The 18,618-nt window shown below is 44.5% G+C and overlaps 1 protein-coding gene across 3 annotated transcripts; it reads right to left on the reverse strand.

Annotated features, from left to right (window-relative positions):
- Nucleotides 1-273: 273 nt before the first annotated feature.
- Nucleotides 274-16,775, reverse strand: LYSMD3 (LysM domain containing 3). 3 transcript variants are annotated; one of them, XM_040342080.1, is made up of 3 exons: nt 16,670-16,775; nt 11,010-11,290; nt 274-2,521 (listed from the first exon to the last, which is right to left on the reverse strand). In XM_040342080.1, exons 2-3 carry the CDS (start codon nt 11,277-11,279, stop codon nt 1,988-1,990), a joined length of 804 nt encoding a protein of 267 aa, XP_040198014.1. In that variant the 5' UTR covers nt 11,280-11,290; nt 16,670-16,775; the 3' UTR covers nt 274-1,987. The 3 variants fall into 3 exon arrangements, with proteins under 3 accessions (XP_040198014.1, XP_040198007.1, XP_040198002.1); XM_040342073.1 differs by lacking the exon at nt 16,670-16,775 and adding an exon at nt 16,509-16,663; XM_040342068.1 differs by lacking the exon at nt 16,670-16,775 and adding an exon at nt 15,813-15,981.
- Between the last annotated feature and the right edge of the window lie 1,843 nt (nt 16,776-18,618).

Below are 18,618 nucleotides of genomic sequence, written 5' to 3' on the forward strand. Positions count from 1 at the left end.
AATTGAGCCCGCGGCTTTGCGGCCTTCTGCAGGCTTAAGCTTCCCCAGGTCACAATTTCTTGTCCCAATTGCGACCTGGCGCCCGGATTTTGTCGAGGCCTGATTTAATCAATGCCTGTGGGCAGAATATGCAATGTTCATATTTTACTATGGAATCAAAGTTCTTAATTTAGACCCACTCAGCTATGATAAATTAAAACATTTTATTTTTAGATGTTCCACAAGCTTATGACTTATGGACGCATCAAATCACTATGAAGAAATTGTTGGTGCTTTTTTTTTAATTGCTATGCTCCAAACTTCCACAACACAATCCACATATTTGGGATGCTTGTTAAATAGTTGCTCCTAATGCTGTCAGATAATTAATGTCCTAACACAACAATTAACCTCTCACAACTAATCTTAAAACCAAAGTTTCACAGCTCTTTATCCCTTTATTGTACTGTAACCACAGATTGCTTTAAAATACTTTCACTCCATAAAATAAAAAAACATTCCAGTACCCTGTGCGGTCAGGGCTAAAGCGGGCAATCTTGGCCTCTTTAGCATGGACCGGCAAAGATTCGATCCATGTATAGGCAAACTGATTGTACTCAAGTCGATCCATCAATCAGGGTACAACCAGCATGTCAGAATTCTAGCATGCGATTTCTGCCAGCAGACATAGCCGCTGGCAATAATCACTGTGTTCTCCCCATGCTCCTCCACAGCTCTGTGGAGGAAGAGATTTTCTTTCTTGCAACCCATGGTTGCAGGAAGGAAATTTGCATCATCTATGGCCTGCCTTAACAATAGCAAATCCCTCAGTACAACTGTCCTCACAGAGTTGTACTGCTAAGGAAGAGAAGGGGTATGTCAGACTGTCTGTTACTGAGTGCTGATTACTGGGTGTCTATACTGCACTCATATTTTAGACATTCTTAGCATATGCTGCATCAGTAAAATGGAGGCAAGATTATAAAATACAGGTTGTAAGACAACCATTATCAGACTGCATTTCTGTTACTTCAGTTAGACTTTAAAAATGTAAACTATACCCTGCCCAGTGGAACACTACACAAGTAGCTCTTCCCATGGCAGCCTAGTAACCCCCACAGCACACCGTGTAGTGTAATGGTGTAGATACGACTCAGTTCGTTGTTTAAGGCTCTGCATTGTGGGATGCTCAGAGAGCTGTCCTGATTGATAACCATTTCCTGTTGCTGCAAAGTATCTCAGGATTTTAACTTTCGGAAAGTCAGCAATGAGGACAGCCCTTGGAGCATCCTACAATGCAAAGTAGAACCTTTAACAACTTATTATTCACTGCCCTGAAGGGCTGGGAAGTCATTCAAATCAAGTGGTGCCTAGTCTACATTTAAATAGTTAAATTTGTGTGGGCCTTGAGAAATGACAGGATTACTTTCAGCCTAGGTTCACAATGACAGCGGGGCGGGATTGAAATCATGCGAGTTCAGTTGAACTCACACAATGTCAGTCTGACTTCAGGAGAGATTTTAGCGACATCTGTGTGGGTTCCTGCACAGATGTCTATAGCCTCCCCGAAATTGCCAAAAAATGTACAGAAACTACTTTTGGGAATCGGTGCGGTGCCGCAAAGTTAGCGTTGCACCGATGCGGACGGTGCCATTGCCGACAATAGTTTTGGTTTGGCACACAATTTGACATGCCAACTCCCAGCAATGTGAACCTGGGATTAAAGCTTTAAAATTTACCAGAATAATAAATATAAAAATATGTGGTTATTCTGTGTCCAAGGGACTTGAATACCTGCAACCATATACAAAAATAGATTTACGTTCACAGAAGAACCAGTTGCATTGTAATACTAAAGCAGCATCCTCACATAAAATACAATCTCTATCTTCCAACTCTGTACTGCTTAACCAAAGTTCAGTGCATCGTTTCCTGCCAAGATGCCCATTGTGGTTTCTCCAGGTGCAGGCAACAGCACAAATCTAGTTCCACAGGAAGGCTGCACCAGTTAACTATTTCCAGAAGAGTCTACCTTTGAAGGATCGGCAGCATGAGAGGCGTTTAAATGAGGCTCCCTGTCTAGAACTTCATAATAGAGAAAATAAAACACTGGTGTAACTACTCCAACAATCACCATGATGACAACAGCTGTCCACCAACCCAAACCCCAGTCCGCTCCATAATAAGGGTCTTTTGGTTTGGCCGCTTTGTAATCAGGTTCAAAATGGAGATCATGGCTTAAAGCAGAAACCACTTCATGAAGGTTTTCCTTTGTCACATCTGTGGACCGCACTATGTGCTTGATATCACGATCTACTTCTTGGAGAAAACTATCCGCTGTCTCTAAAGGCAATGCCTCAAGTAATAAGCCGTGTTGCGGCTCTTCTGAAGGCTGGCCAGGCAGGGTCCTGGATTGTTTACCCTTTGGGGAAAACTGGGGGTCAGCCAATAAACTGAAACGCTTCACTGGAATTTTTATTATCCTCAATGCAAAAAAGTCCTGTTCATTAATGAGGTTGTTGGCTCTTTTCAGATCTGCAACCTGTAGAGATACACAATATAGAAGTTAAGTCACCTATGATAGATAAAATGGCAACATCTGTAATTTTTATACTTCTATTACCAAGATCTTTACTCAACCGTATGAAAATTTTAAGTAGAATTCTGCAAAACACAAACCCCCAATGAAACCGAAGGAAACAACAACAAAGCTTTATATAAAAAGGTCTATCTATGGGATTCCCACAAGGTGAAGCACAAATGCTTTTATCCAAATATATTTCTCAGTAGACATTAAAGCGGATCTCCACTCTAAAGTGGAGTCCCGCTGATCGGCACCCTCCCCCCCTCCGGTGTCACATTTGACACCTTTCAGGGGGGAGGGGGGTGCAGATACCTGTCTACAGACAGGTATCTGCACCCACTTCTGGCCCTACGATACGGGCAAAGGACGGGTTTTTTCTCCGCTTCCCGTCCGTCCCCCGTTGTATGCTGGGAACACTCGGCTCCCAGCACACAGCGGGAGCCAATCGGCGGGCGCAGCGCGACTCGCGCATGCGCCGTAGGGAACCGGGCAGTGAAGCCGGAGCGCTTCACTTCCTGGTTCCCTCACCGTGGATGGAGGGGGGAGCAGCAGGGTGACGAGCGATCGGCTCGTCATCTGCTGCGATCACCGCTGGACTCCAGGACAGGTAAGTGTCCTTATATTAAAAGTCAGCAGCTGCAGTATTTGTAGCTGCTGGCTTTTAATATATTTGTTTAGTGGCACATCCGCTTTAAAAAGGAAATACATTCACTTTTGTCTTATTTTACATTAAGTGCCCCACTGTATGTGCTTTTTAAAAAAATATGTAGCTACATACCACACGCCCTGTCCACGCCGCTCACGTGACTACCCAGCCCGCCTCTCTTCTGATCTGACAGCTACAGTCAGCTCTGTGTACAATAATGATGCACTGTATTTGATGAACCATTTACATATTTGAACCACCTCAATACAAGCATATTTCTTCATTTTTAAAGCATTTTCACAAAAATAGGATCACCTTGGGGTATCCACTTTCTAAAAAGGGGTACTTTAGGCATTTTGATATGTTTGATAACATATGTTCACAAATGTTGGATCTTTTTCAATATACAGTTAGGTCCATAAATATATATATATATATATATATACAAAAGGCACAATTTTATTTTTTTAAAGGTATTTACCAAAACATATTCAAGCTATAGTTATATAATGGATATGGGCTGAAAATGCACACACTCAGGTTTCATTGGAGGGTACATCAATCCAAAGCAGAGAAAGGGTTAAGGAATTACAGTCCTTAAGAATAGCCACTCCCCTTTTTCAAGGGACCTAAAGTAATTGGACAATTAAGTCAAAAGCATTTTTAAGGCCAGGTTTGAGCTATGTCTGTTATTTATTCATCAATTAAGCAGGTAAAAGGTCTCAAGTTGATTCTAAGTGTGGTATTTGGAATCTATTGCTGTGTACCTACATCATGCGTTCAAAGGAGCGGTCCATGCAAGTGAAACAGGCCATTGTGAGGCTTCAAAACAAAAAAAAAGGGATTTTTAATACAGCTTACCTGTAAAATCCTTTTCTTGGAGTACATCACGGGACACAGAGCAGCATATTCATTACTATATGGAGTACCTTCAGGTGTTGACACTGGCAATCTCAAACAGGAAATGCCCCTCCCTATATAACCCCCTCCCATAGGAGGAGTACCTCAGTTTTGTAGCAAGCAGTATGCCTCCCAAAATGGTCCCCAAAAAGAGGGGTGGGAGCTCTGTGTCCCGTGATGTACTCCAAGAAAAGGATTTTACAGGTAAGCTGTATTAAAAATCCCTTTTTCTTTATCGTACATCACGGGACACAGAGCAGCATATTCATTACTATGTGGGATGTCCCAAAGCAATGCTCACAATGAGGGGAGGGAGAACATCTCCAAGACAAAAGGATTTAATTTAGAGAAATACTCAAATCATAATAAATCCAACTTAGTTGAGAAAAATAATCTTAAATTTTAAATTTAACTCAAAAAAGAGGAGCCCCCGGAATCCGAGGGTCTCAAACTGCAGCCTGCAGCACTGCCTGCCCAAAGGCTGTATCAGTATTCCTTCTTACGTCCAACTGGTAGAATTTTGTAAACGTGTGGACAGAAGACCAGGTTGCCGCCTTGCAAACTTGAGCCATAGAGATCTGGTGATGCGCTGCCCAGGAGGCGCCCATGGCCCTAGTAGAATGAGCCTTTAATGATACTGGAGGAGGCAACCCTTTCAAGCCGTAGGCCTGAGTGATTAATTGCTTAATCCACCTAGAAATGGTGGACTTTGCAGCTGCCTGCCCCTTCTTGGGCCCATCCGGTAATATGAACAGCACATCTGTTTTCCGGATCTTCTTTGTAGCTTTAAGATAGGCCTTCATGGCCCTGACGATATCCAAGGTATGCAGCAACCCTTCCTTTCTGGAAGTAGGTTTAGGGAAGAAGGATGGTAATACCAAATCCTGGTTCAAATGAAAACTGGATATAACCTTCGGTAGGAAGGAAGGATGAGGGCGGAGAACGACCCTGTCCTTGTGAAAAATAAGATATGGTTCCTTACAGGATAAGGCCGCCAGTTCCGATACTCTTCTTGCGGAAACTATGGCGACCAAAAATACTAACTTCCTTGTCAGTAAAACCAAAGGAATTTCAGCCAACGGCTCAAACGGTTGTTTCTGTAAACTTGACAGAACAAGGTTTAAATCCCACGGGCAAAGCGGGGATTTAACTGGAGGTTTAATACGTAAGACCCCTTGAAGGAAGGTCTTAACCAGCGAGTGGGTGGCCAGCGGCCGCTGAAACCACACTGACAGAGCAGAAATCTGTCCTTTGATTGTGCTTAATGCCAATCCTTTATCCACTCCTAGCTGGAGAAAACTTAAAACTCTATCAATGGTGAATTTGCGAGAAAGCCATCGCTTGGACTCACACCAGCCTACATAGGCCTTCCAGACCCTGTAATAAATCACCCTAGAGACCGGTTTCCTGGCTCTGATTAGGGTAGAGATTACTTTCTGAGACAGACCTCTACCCCTGAGAATCAGGGATTCAGCTTCCAGGCCGTCAAATTTAGATGCCGTAAGGCAGGGTGGAGGATCGGACCTTGCGATAGCAGGTCTGGCCGTAGAGGAAGAGTCCAAGGGTCTCCCACTACCATCCTTAAGATTAGTGAGTACCATGCCCTTCTGGGCCATGCTGGAGCTACCAGGATGACTGGTATGTGCTCCACCCGGATCCTGCGCAGCAGGCGGGGTAGTAACTGGAGCGGGGGAAACGCATAAAGAAGTTTGAACTGATGCCAAGGGCAAACCAGAGCATCGGTTCCGCAGGCCATCGGATCCCTTGAGCGGGACATGAACCTGTCTAGCTTCTTGTTGAGTCTCGATGCCATGATATCCACGTCCGGCACTCCCCATTTTTGGCAGAGTGCTTGAAAGGTTTGTGGATGCAGAGACCATTCCCCCGGCAATAGAGTCTGGCGGCTTAAGAAGTCCGCCTGAAAGTTGTCCACTCCGGGAATGAATATTGCCGATATGCAGGGCACATGAGCCTCTGCCCCTAGGAGAATCAAGCTCACTTCTCTCTGAGCGGCCTGACTCCTGGTTCCCCCTTGGTGATTTATGTATGCCACTGCCGTGGCATTGTCTGATTGAACTCTCACCGGGAACCCCTGCAATTTCGACGTCCAAGCCCTGAGGGCTAGTCGAACCGCTCTGAGCTCCAAGATGTTGATGGGTAAAAGCTTCTCTGGCCTTGCCCAAATACCTTGGCGAGTGGAACCATCCACAATCGCTCCCCAGCCCGTCAGGCTGGCGTCTGTGGTCACTATCTTTCAAGCCACTGGGTTGAAAGACTTTCCCTTCAGTAGATTCTGAGGGTCTAACCACCAACACAGACTTTGCCGGACTCTTGATGAGAGTGGCAACGGGATATCCAAGGCCTGTGGCCTTCTGCTCCATGCTGACAGGATGGCTGCCTGCAGGATGCGAGTGTGGCTCTGGGCGTATGGCACCGCCTCGAATGTAGCCCCCATCTTGCCTAGTAGTCTCATACATAGGCGAATAGTCGGTTCCTTCTTGCTTAGAACCAGTAGGATTAATTCCTTGATGGCTTTGACCTTCCTCAGAGGTAGGAACACCCTTTGTTGTTCTGTGTCTAATCTCATGCCGAGATATTCCAACTGCCTTGTGGGCTGGAATGCTGACTTTTCTCGATTTAGGACCCAGCCGAACCTCTCGAGGTATTGGACCGTGAGGGCCACTGCTCGCTCCAAGCCGGGAGACGAGTGGTCTATGACTAGGAGGTCGTCCAGGTATGCTAGGATCGTGACCCCTTGGATCCTTAGCTTGGCTAGGATTGGAGCTAGAACCTTCGTGAACACCCGGGGGGCCGTAGCCTCCATTAGGTTGGAGTAGAAACCCAGCCCCTGTTCCAGGACTGGTACTTCTACTATTACTCCCTGGGAAAGTAGATGATCTAGAGCCGATCTTAACGCGGCTCCTTTCTCCAGATCGTTTGGAATCCTCGACTCCTGGAAATGAGGAGGAGGAAACCTTAGGAACTCTAGCTTTTAGCCTGTGGCCACGGAAGACCGTACCCACTCGTCGGGAATGCTGGCTTCCCAAATCTCCGAAAAGAGTCGCAGCCTTCCCCCCACCTTCGTGGGTGGGGGCGCCCCTTCATGAGGTAGACTTGGGGGCTGGTTTTGCTGGCTTGCGAAACCACTGCCTCTTGCCTCTAACAGCCTGTCCTTCTGATCTGCTGTTGAAGCCGAAGTTTGCTCTTGCAGGAGGCCGTCGATACTGCTTGGCATTAGAGGGCCCCTGCCCAGGGGAGGACTGTCGTTTAAACGCAGGCCCCTGAACCTTCTTCTTAGTTGGCAAGAGTGTACTCTTGCCGCTTGAAATGGTCTGAATGTATTTATCTAGGTCCTCTCCGAAGAGCCGTCCTCCATGGAAGGGGAACCCTACCAGGAGCTTCTTGCATGGGGGCTCAGCCTCCCAGCTTTTCAACCATAAGAGTCTTCTCATATGGATAAGGGATAACGATAAACGTGACGCTTGCTGGATGGAATCCTTGATTGCGTCTACCGTAAAACATATGGCCTTAGGGACATCCGAAAACTCTTCTGCCTGCTCGGCAGGAATAAGTTCAAGCATTTGCTTAAATTGATCTGATAAAGCTTGAGCGACTCCAATCGCAGCCACGGCTGGCTGTACTACTGCCCCTGCAGAAGTGAAGGAGTTCTTAAGTAGTGCTTCCAAGCGCTTATCAACTGGATCTTTGAAAACCTGTACGTTCTCTACAGGGCATGTTAACGATTTGTTAACACATGAGATGGCTGCGTCTACTGCAGGAGAAGCCCATCTCTTGGAAAACTTTTCTTCCATAGGATATAAGACAGAAAATTTCTTAGGTGGTAAGAACACCTTGTCTGGTTTGTTCCACTCTTGGAACAAGACTCCCTTCAATAGAGGATGGATCGGAAACACAGCACTGCTTTGAGGCGCCCTCAGTGAGCCCAAAGCTGAAATCGTCGATACCTGGAGATCTGGTACAGGCAGGTTGAATGCCTTATGGACCAAGTCCGTCAAGCCTTGAATCCACCAGCTCTCCCTCAGGGAGACTGCCCCAGACTCCTCTGTATCCGGATCTTCGATCCCTGAACCTACTTGGTCTTTGTCCAAGAGGTCGTCCAATTCCCCAGAGGAAAGGACCTCCTCTTCCGAGGGTCCGCGCACGGGTGACGGAGATCTATTCCGCTTACTACCCCGCATAGCTGCGGCTATCATTTCTCCCATGCTTCTCCGCATCTCATTTAAAGAGGTGAGCAACACCTCCTCCGTGACCATCTTAGGGTTGGGTTGACTCGCGTCAGCTCCAGCCCCAGATCCCGATGGCCCAAAGGCTCCCTGTGGGGAAAGCAGCGGCATAGCTCTGTCCGAGACCTCAGACTCTGTGGGGGAATCCCCACCTTTTGTACCCTCTGGCTTGTTCTTTGATGCCATGGTACAATACCGAGGCACACCTGCTACTTATTGGTACCTGGGACTTATAAATAGTTAAATGCCCAAACACCTGTTTGGGGAATAAAAAATGTTTCCTCTACCCCAGATGACACTTTTTTTTTTTTTTTTTTTTTTTTTTCAAAAGAAAAAAAAAAACTTTTCTTCTTTTTTTTTTTTTTTTCAATCTAGGCAAGAAAAAACATTCTATCCCCCTGAGTAGTATTGCCAAAGAAAAGACTATGAGATGGAAAAGAAAAAACAGCCTATTCCTAGGCTAAACCACAATCTTCTGAAGACTGTAGTATTCTTTCTGGCCACTGTGTGTCCTCAGCGCCCCGTGCTTCACTCCAGTCCTTCCTCCCTCAAGCCAAAGTATTGAATGAGCTGTGGCACTAAGGAAGGGCCGCCCCTTCCTTAAACCACTGACCCGCCCTTCCCCCTCAGCTAAAACGGCGCCAAATGCGCCTATAACACGTGCACGCGCACCGCGCGCGCGCCCGCCGACGGGGGGGGGGGTTGGGAGGAAGGGCCTCTCTGTTCCTGCAGCCGCAGGCCTGGAACACACGAGGAGGTCAGCGTTTTTTGCCTGCCTTGCAGGCATGAGGAAGAGGACTGGATAGAGCATCGCCTGGAGGCTTGCAGGTAAGCATAGCTCTCTGACACAACACATACATTTGTACACAAAAGGCCCCACTCACAGCTTTTCCAACACTACCAGGGAGGTCACTTTTTATGGGGAATGATAACATATAGAGCCATCCTATCTTCATGATATGTGACTGGTTTGCCAGATGCAATGCATAACCTTAGGCATGTCCCCTGTGACCTCCCAGAAAAAACTTGCTAAGAGCCAAGTTCCGCAAGTTTTTCCCCTTACTTACCTGCTCCATGCCGCAGGACTTTGCCAAGCAAGAGGCCCAATCTTCCCCCATCTCCGTGGGGATGTCTAGACCTTCAGGCCCTGGGAACCTTCTTCTTCCATGAAGGATCCACTGTCCTGGACCCATACAGCACCCTGGCAAACAGAAAACATTAGGCGCCCAAAGGTTTTCTAAGTTCTGGGCCCAGGGTCCAGCTCTCTTAAAAAGAAAGCATTATGGGCTATACCCCAAGGGTTTGGGGTCCGGTTACTGACCACTTTAGCGCTCAGGCTTTTTTGGACAGAACCGGTAGCTCACCTAATCCCAAGGATGCGGAGGCAAGCTAAACCATGACTAACACCTAAGACACTGGCGTAAAAACTGAGGTACTCCTCCTATGGGAGGGGGTTATATAGGGAGGGGCATTTCCTGTTTGAGATTGCCAGTGTCAACACCTGAAGGTACTCCATATAGTAATGAATATGCTGCTCTGTGTCCCGTGATGTACGATAAAGAAAATCTACCAGAGAGATAACAGCAACATTAGGAGTGGCCAAATCAACAGTTTTGTACATTCTGATGAAAAAAGAATGCACTGGGGAGTTCAGCAACATAACAAGGCCTGGACATCCACAGAAGACAACAGTGATGAATAATCGCAGGATCCTTTTTATGGTAAATAAAACCCATTCCAGAGAAGTGAAGGACACTCTCCAGGAGGAGGTGGGCATACTGTCAAAGTCTACAAATCAAGAGAAGACTTCATGAGAGCAAATACAGAGCACCACAAGGTGCAAACCATTCACAAGCCTGAAGAATAGAAAAGCCAGATTAGACTTTGCCAAAAAAAAAAAAAAAAATCTAAAAAAGCCAAACCAGTTCTGGAAAAGCATTCTTTGGATGGGTGAAACCAGTCTTAATCTGTACTAGAATGACGGGAATAAAAAAATAAAAAAATAAATAAAAAAAAAAAGTGTGGAGAAGGCTTGGAACAGCCCATGATCCAGAGCACACAGCATCACCTGGTGACATGGTGGAGGCAGTGTAGTGGCATGGGCATGCATGCACCGGGTCATTTGTGTTCATTGATGATGTAACAGAAGACAGAAGCATCCTGGAAGCAGTGTTTAGAGCTATACTGTCAGCCCAGATTCAGTAAAATGCAGCAAAGTTGATTGGATGGCGCTTCACAGTACAGATGGACAATTTTAGCCCCTGAAAATGGGGGGGCTGTGTATAAAAATGGTTGCAGTTCCTAAAATTTGTACTCGATATTGATGTTCAACTCTTTGGATTAAAGCTGAAAGTGTGCACTTGTTTTGATAAAAATTTTAGTCTGGTGGCAGAGGCAAAAGTATGAAAATTGTGCCCGTGTCCAACCAAATATATATGAACCCAACTGTTTTTTTTTTTTAATACAAAGTGGTTACCAAATAATGCTCCGCCCATTATAAAAAAAATTGTATAAAAATTAATTTGGGTACAAAAAAATAAAAACTATTCCAGATCTGAAAACTTAAAAATTACCTGGTAAAGAAGGTGCATATATACAGGCTGAAACTTAAGCAGCTAAATTATACACTGAAATAGCAAAACAAGGAAGTGCTTACAGTACAACAATGTTGAAGGGCTATTGAATTTAAGGTGTCCCCTTCTGCAATGTCCTTGCTGATTAAAATTATGTCATCAAGGCGTTCGTTGGAAGTGCTCCTTCTAGTTTTCTCTCTCCCTCGTGGCCGTAGTGCATATTCTTCAGGATCCTCCTCTGATAAGTCATTCTCTGAATTGCCCATAGGTGCAAAGTGATAGCTATGACCCAGTGTTGTGGATGACACTGCTGCTGGTTTCAGGTAACTGCGAGAAGGGAGTTTGCCAGTCATTGTTACAGTACCTGTCAGAGAGAATTAAATGTACAGAGCGATTACCCACAAGTAAATCAGAAAACTCTACACACAATTAGGGCTGCAACTAACGATTATTTTCATAATCGATTAGTTGGCCGATTAATTGGTTAATAACCTTAAAAAAAAAAAAAACACAGGTGATTTTGCGGGGATTTGCATTTTTTACATAATTTTTGGTCAGTTTGTTTGGCAGATTAAAAAAAACACAAATTGCTGCAAAAACACATTACATGTTTTGCATTAAAAAAAGTTCTTGACCCTTTTCAAATATGCAGCAGCTGAAAAAATCATGGATGAGAATGTGTCCCATAGGAAACCATGTAAATGAACTGTAGTGTGTTTCTGCAAAAAGCACCAAAAAAACAGAGATGTGACCCAGGCCTGAGACGTTTAGTAACATAATGGGGTTAGAAAAACTAAAATTAGTACAAAAAGAGCAAATAATCGCTATTGTAAGGGGTTCATTTTGTACTGTGGGACAGTAAAAGTAATATTTACAGTAGCGATTTGCTCTTTGTACTATAAAGGGCTGTGTTTTTTTTGTTTTTGTTTTTTTTTTAAAACCCCATTATGTTACTGGCCGATTAATCGATTATGAAAATAGTAATCGATTAATTCCATAATCGATTAGTTGTTTCGGCCCTACACACACAGACAATATAAATAATTTGCTCAAAAATAAAGAAGCAGTACCCACAACATGCCAAATGTCACCTCAGTTTAAAACAGTAACAAAGCAACTAAAAAGATTTTTTTTTAACAACATGTTATACTTACCTGCACAGAGCACCTCCGATCCTTCTCTTCTCATGTCCCATGCCAGCTTTTCTGGCTCCTCCACCCTGCTGAGTGCACCAACAGCAAGCCGCTTGCTATAAGGGCACTCGTGCATGCTGACTTCTGAGCCCCACATTGTGTGCCAATTGACACACAGTCACTGGCTGTGATTACCAGCAGCAAGAACCAACGGCTCCCACTGCGGTGTCTGAGCCAATGAGGAGGGAGAGAGCAGCTCCTTTTATGCACATCACTGGATAGAGATTGGGCTCAGATAAGCATCAGAGGACTGGGGAGGAGCTGCACACAGCCTTGTTGGCTCAGATACAGCAGCGAGAGCCATGGTGGGGATCCGAAGAAGAGGGAGGGCGGATTGGGGGTTCCCCTGTGCAAAACCATTGGACAGAGCAGGTAAATATAACAAGTTGGTTATATTACCGTATATACTCGAGTATAAGCATTTTCAGCACAAAATAATGTGCTGAAAAACTCGGCTTATATTCGAGTACATACGGTAGATTTGAAAAAAAAAATAACTAGAAAATGCATTTCCTGCAGAAAATGCATGAGAATGCTGAATTGCCAAGCCCACACCAAAGCCATTCGCCATAACCACTACACTATCTTCAGGACATACAAGCAGTGTTCCTTCAGTACTTATAAAGACTCTCTTTGATCATTAAAGGGGTTGTAAAGGCAACAATATTTTCCCTAAACAGCTTCCTTTACCTTAGTGCACTCCTCTTTCAATTACCTCATCCTTCCATTTTGCTTTTAAATGTCCTTATTTCTTCTGAGAAATCCTCACTTCCTGTTCTTCTGTCTGTAACTCCACACAGTAATGCAAGGCTTTCTCCCTGGTGTGGAGAAAGACTCTTGAGGGGGCGAGCAGGATGCCTAATAACACACAGATCCTTTCTATATCTGCAAAGTAGAGAGTGTCCCGACTTGCCTGCTCGCCCCCTCAAGAGGCTTTCTCCACACCAGGTAAGTGAAGGAGGACTGCACTGATGTAAAGGAAGCTAGTTAGGGAATAAAAATTAACTTTACAACCCCTTTAATCGCCACACCTAATGATTTTGAAAACCCTTCAAACAAACCTTAATAAATCCACAACAGTACATGCTATCGAAACAGTGGCTTCACCGTTAGAGACACACGGCCTTTGTAAAATGTATCAGTATAAAATTTATGTTGATAAACTTTAAAATGTGGGCATGTCAGTGATTTAAAAAAGAGGTTCTCTGTGCGTTTCGCTGGGAAATCTATTTTTTTACATGACAGTCAATGGAAGTAAGTGTGGAACTCTTGTCATTTAGAAGCTCCACCAGCCAAAAGTAAAAGGCGTATCACAAAAATACCTACGTTTTGATGTATAAATTGTCTATGACAAGTAGATCTTGTGGGCGTGAGAGCAATTTGTTCCTTCTCTATAAAGATAAAAAAAAATTAACGCTCTGTGCTGTAGCGCTGACATCATCCACTCTAACAAGCTCCATAGAAACTGTGTTTAAAATCGATAACAGTTTCTAAAAAACTCACTAAACTTAAACTGCTTTTTCACAAAAACTGTAAAATATATTAAAAACTCAAAAGATATAGCCGGATAGCTGAATATTTTGGTGTCTGTAGGTGAAAGTATGAAGGAGGTGAAACTTTTGGTAGCGGGAGAATGTTTTAAGGGTTTGAAGCATGCTCTCATTGACTTCAATGTTAAAAAAAAGTGTTTAAAAGCTTAGTATTTTTAAAAGTATAAAAAAAGTTGAAGAAGTCCCATCATTAGCTGAAAGAGCTGAACATTTTAAAAGTTGAATGGTCTTAATAGCTGAAAGTATGCAGAAGTTACGCAGAGACAAAAAACGTACGGAATAAAATTAAAATTAAGAATAATAAAAAACAAACTACAATATGCATTTCCTGCAGAAAATGCGTGGGGATGCTGAATTGCTAAGCCCACACAAAAGCCATTCATCATAACCACTACACTATCTTTAGGACATACAAGCAGTGTTCCTTTAGTACTTATAAAGCCTCTATTTGATCATTAAAGGGGTTGTAAAGGTAAAAAAAAAATTCCCTAAATATGCCTGGTCGCCCCCTACTCCCCCCCCCCCCCCCCAAAGAGGTTTTCTTCACACCAGGTAAGTGAAGGAGGACTGCACTAAGGTAAAGGAAGCTATTTAGGAAAAAAAAATACCTTTACAACCCCTTTAATCCCCACACCTAATGAGTGAGAGAACCCTTCAAACAAACCTTAAAAAATCCACAACCGTACATGCTATCGAAACAGCGACTTCACCATTAGAGACTACGGTCTTTGTCCTGGGCTTCCCGGCTGTCTAGGGGGCGCGTGCGTCATCGCTCAGGACCCGATGCGCTTGCCCGGCAGCCGCAATGTCTGCTGGGCACCCGTGATTGCACGCAATCACAGCAGGACCGTGGATTTGTGTGTGTGCACAAACACACAGATCCACGTCCTGTCATAGGTGAGGAGACCGATGTGTGTTCCCAGTACAGAGGAACACAGATCAGTCCCCTCCCCCTACAGTTAGAATCACTCACTAGAGAACATATTTAACCCTGTGATCGCCCCCTAGCAAAGTTCCCCAAGAACGTGTCAAAAGTTTCCAATCAATCTGTCACAAAAAAAAAAAAAAAAAAAAAAAAAAAACGCAGTTTGCCGCCATTACTAGTAAAAAAATAAAAATAGATAAAATTGCCATAAATCTATCCCCTATTTTGTAGACACTATAACTTATGCGCAAACCAATCAACATTCGCTTATTGAGATTTTTTTTTACCAAAAATATGTAGAAAAATACGTATCGGTCTAAACTGAGGAAAAAAAAATTAAATTGTGATATTAAAGCGTTTGTATAGTCCAAAAACTTGTTTTTTTTTCTTGTCTGTCTCACTGCCTGTCCCACTTCCCCCTTCCGCCGAGAGGCTGCAAAGGCGATTAGTCTAATCGCCTTTTGGCAGCCCCTCCTGTAGGCGATCGCCTGGGACACGTGACAGGTCCCAGGCGATCGCCTGTCCAATCAGATGACGCAGCGCCGCTCGCGCATGCACAGTGAGTACCCAGCCATGAAGCCGAAAGCTGTCACGGCCGGGTGCCCACAGTTAGGATGGAGACGCTGGCGGAGAGGGGGGGGAGAGGAGCGGAGCTCCGTGCGGCGTGGCGCTGGACGGTGGAGCAGGTAAGTGTATGTTTATTAAAAGCCAGCAGCTACACTTTTTGTAGCTGCTGACTTTTAATAAACATAAAAAATGAGTGGAACACCCCTTTAAGCTCATCTGCTGATCTGAGAACTGTAGTGGGGACTTTTAATGGCAACTATAATCACAGAGGTAGTGTTACTCACTGTGTCTCCAGCTCTGTGGTATCTCGCAACAGTGACACCTATGCTAAAAATCAGGAGATAGGGTCTCCTTCAGCCCCTCCCACTTAAAATTCCTCACCAGTCAGCTGACCTCTAGTCTCTGCCCCCTACCCATGCCGTGAACTGAATGGGTGGCTGCAAAGAGGCTGAGTGGACAGCCGCGGGCTCCAGGAACAGCCCAGCTGGGCGGCAACAGGATCCAGGACAAGCCCTGCTGAGTCCACAAAAAAGCTAGGAGAGGAGCGCGGGCTTCACAAACAGCCCAGGATTTGGTGACCCCTGGCAAATCTTCATTTGACCCCCGAGGGGGTCCCGACCCCAGGTTGAGAACCACTGCCTTAGAACTCACCTGATCTACGCCGAGGGAGCCGACATGTTGCCTTGGCGTGTCTTCCGGGTATCGCGGCTCCAGCTGCAATGTCGTCACTCTCGCGCATGCGAGCAGGAGACTTCTTTCCGGCAAAATCCAGCATCTGCCAGGCCTTCAGCCGAGAATCCCCTGTGCGCATGGACTATACAACCACTTTAAATCAAAAAGTAAAAATGATTGTGTTTTTTTTTTTTCAAAATTGCCGCTCTTCTTTTGTTTATAGCACAAAAAATTTAAAACCGCAGGAGGTGATCAAATACCAAACGAAAGCTCTATTTGTGGGGAAAAAAAACAAAGATTTAATTTACAGTGTTGTATGACCGCGCAAGTGTCAAAGTGCAACAGCGCCAAACTAAAAATTGGTCTGGGCAGGAAGGTGGTGAAAATGCCCTGTATTGAAGTGGTTAAATCAATAATGTCACCGACATCTCCGCCCCCTTGTTTATGTACAGAGGTGGCACAAGGAAAGTCCAGGCAATGACAGCTGATTGGATACCAGTGACAGCTCTTTTCCAAGTTCAGGCCAATCCCATGCTTAGCATCCTTAGTAATGACCAATGAATTCCACCACAGACTGGTAATCAGGCACAGAGCTGAAGCGTTTTGATTGGACTGTCCCTTTAACCCTGAACCAAACATATAATAGAAGTCAGCACCTCCATGGCCGGTACTGACCGACAAGTAGACAATTCTGTGATGGACTCATCTGTCATAGAGACGCCTACGCATCCTCCTCTTTACGGCCTCCGGGCAGACCAGTCACATCCCCCCGAGTCCATTACCCGGACCCCCTCAACTCAGCGCACACACACTCTGCTCATCCTGCCGGCTCTCACCTTTCCGCACGGGTCATCTCGGCCACCGTCCCCACAGGTGCCCGATATGCGCGCTCCCGCCGCTGCAGGAAGCGCGCTCCGATCGAAAGCCACGTCCGCAAGCTAAGCGCAAAGCCACGCCCTCTCTGACGTGATTAGGTCATCACGCACGGATTTTGCTGGTGCCATGTTTGCTGTGGGCAGCTTGTACTTTAGTGCCAGAAGCTTGTTCTGAGTGGTCTTTATGAGGAAATGTCTTCTTATTGCCTACAAATGGAGACTTTTCTGCCTACCTTTTATGTTGTTATGCTTTCTTTTCTTGATGTTGTTCTTTCATATCCACTTGCTGACCAGCAAGTAGAGACCCTAGAGAGTAAAATGGTGATTGTTGTAATATTTTATATCACACAGTATTTGCGCAGCGGTCTTTTAAACGCAATTTTTTGTAAAAAAATTCACTTAAATGCAAAAAAACACCATAGACAACCCACTTTTTTGTAAAATATTAACGATAATGTTATGCTGAGTAAATAGATACCTAACATGTTACACTTTAAAATTGCACGCTTAAAATTCCTGGGCCATATTCTCAGAAGAGTTACGACGGAGTATCTCAGGATACTCTGTCGTATCTCTCTTTTTTGACCCGCGTATCTATGCGAGTGATTCCTAGAATCATTTTCACATACATACGCTGAAGATCCGACATGTGTAAGTCACTTACAGTGTCGGATCTTAAATGTAATTCTCCACCGGCCGCTAGGTGGCGTTTACGTTCAGGTCTCATTTGTTTATGCAAATGAGCCTGATACGCCGATTCCCGTACGAAATCGCGTCGCGTAACCGTCGCTTACGTCGTTTGCGTAAGCGTAAGGTTACCCCTGCTATATGAGGGGTAACCTTACCCCAGTCCCACGTATGCCATGTTAAGTATGGTGTCGGGTCCGCGTCGTCTTTTCCCGTCGGGTACGTCGTTTTACTAAGTCGTTCTTGAATACGACTTTACGTCAATGACGCACACGTCGGCGTCATTGACGTTTTCCGTCGAGAACTGGAGCATGCGCACTGGGCTATTTTAAGCCCGACGCATGCGCAGTTCGAACGGCACGGGGGCGCGCTTAATTTAAATACAAGCCGCCCCCTTGGAGTTACGCGGGGATACGCTGGGCCAATTACACTACGCCGCCCCAAACTACGGAGCAAGTGTTTGGGGAATACAGCACTTGCTCCTGTAAGTTGGGGCGGCGTAGTGTAAATGGCTTACGCTACACCCTCCTCAAATCTACAAGAATCTGGCCCCCTCTGTGCACAAGAGCACAGAGGAATGGGGTATGTACTTTCCTATTTTTTTTCATATTTACTGTATTTTACTTTATATTTTTTGTTGTTACACTGTCCTTTTATTATTATTATTTTTTTTTATCACTTTTATTCCTATTACAAGTAATGTAAACATCCCTTGTAATAGAACGAAGGATGACAGGTCCTCTTTATTGAGAGATCTGGGGTCAAAAAGACCCCAAAATCTCTCATTTACCTTTAAAAGCCTAAGATCAACAAACACATATATATATATATATATATATATATATATATATATATATATATATATATATATATATATATATATATATATATATATATATATTATATAGATATATATACAGTACAGACCAAAAGTTTGGACACACCTTCTCATTCAAAGAGTTTTCTTTATTTTCATGACTATGAAAATTGTAGATTCACACTGAAGGCATCAAAACTATGAATGAACACATGTGGAATTATACATAACAAAAAAGTGTGAAACAACTGAAAATATATTTCATATTCTAGGTTCTTCAAAGTAGCCACCTTTTGCAGCAGACACATCTCTAGAACTGTTAAGAGGAGACTGTGTGAATCAGGCCTTCATGGTAGAATATCTGCTAGGAAACCACTGCTAAAGAAAGGCAACAAGCAGAAGAGAC

The sequence above is a fragment of the Rana temporaria genome, chromosome 1, assembly GCF_905171775.1.
Source record: "Rana temporaria chromosome 1, aRanTem1.1, whole genome shotgun sequence".
Classification (NCBI taxonomy): Eukaryota; Metazoa; Chordata; class Amphibia; order Anura; family Ranidae; genus Rana; species Rana temporaria.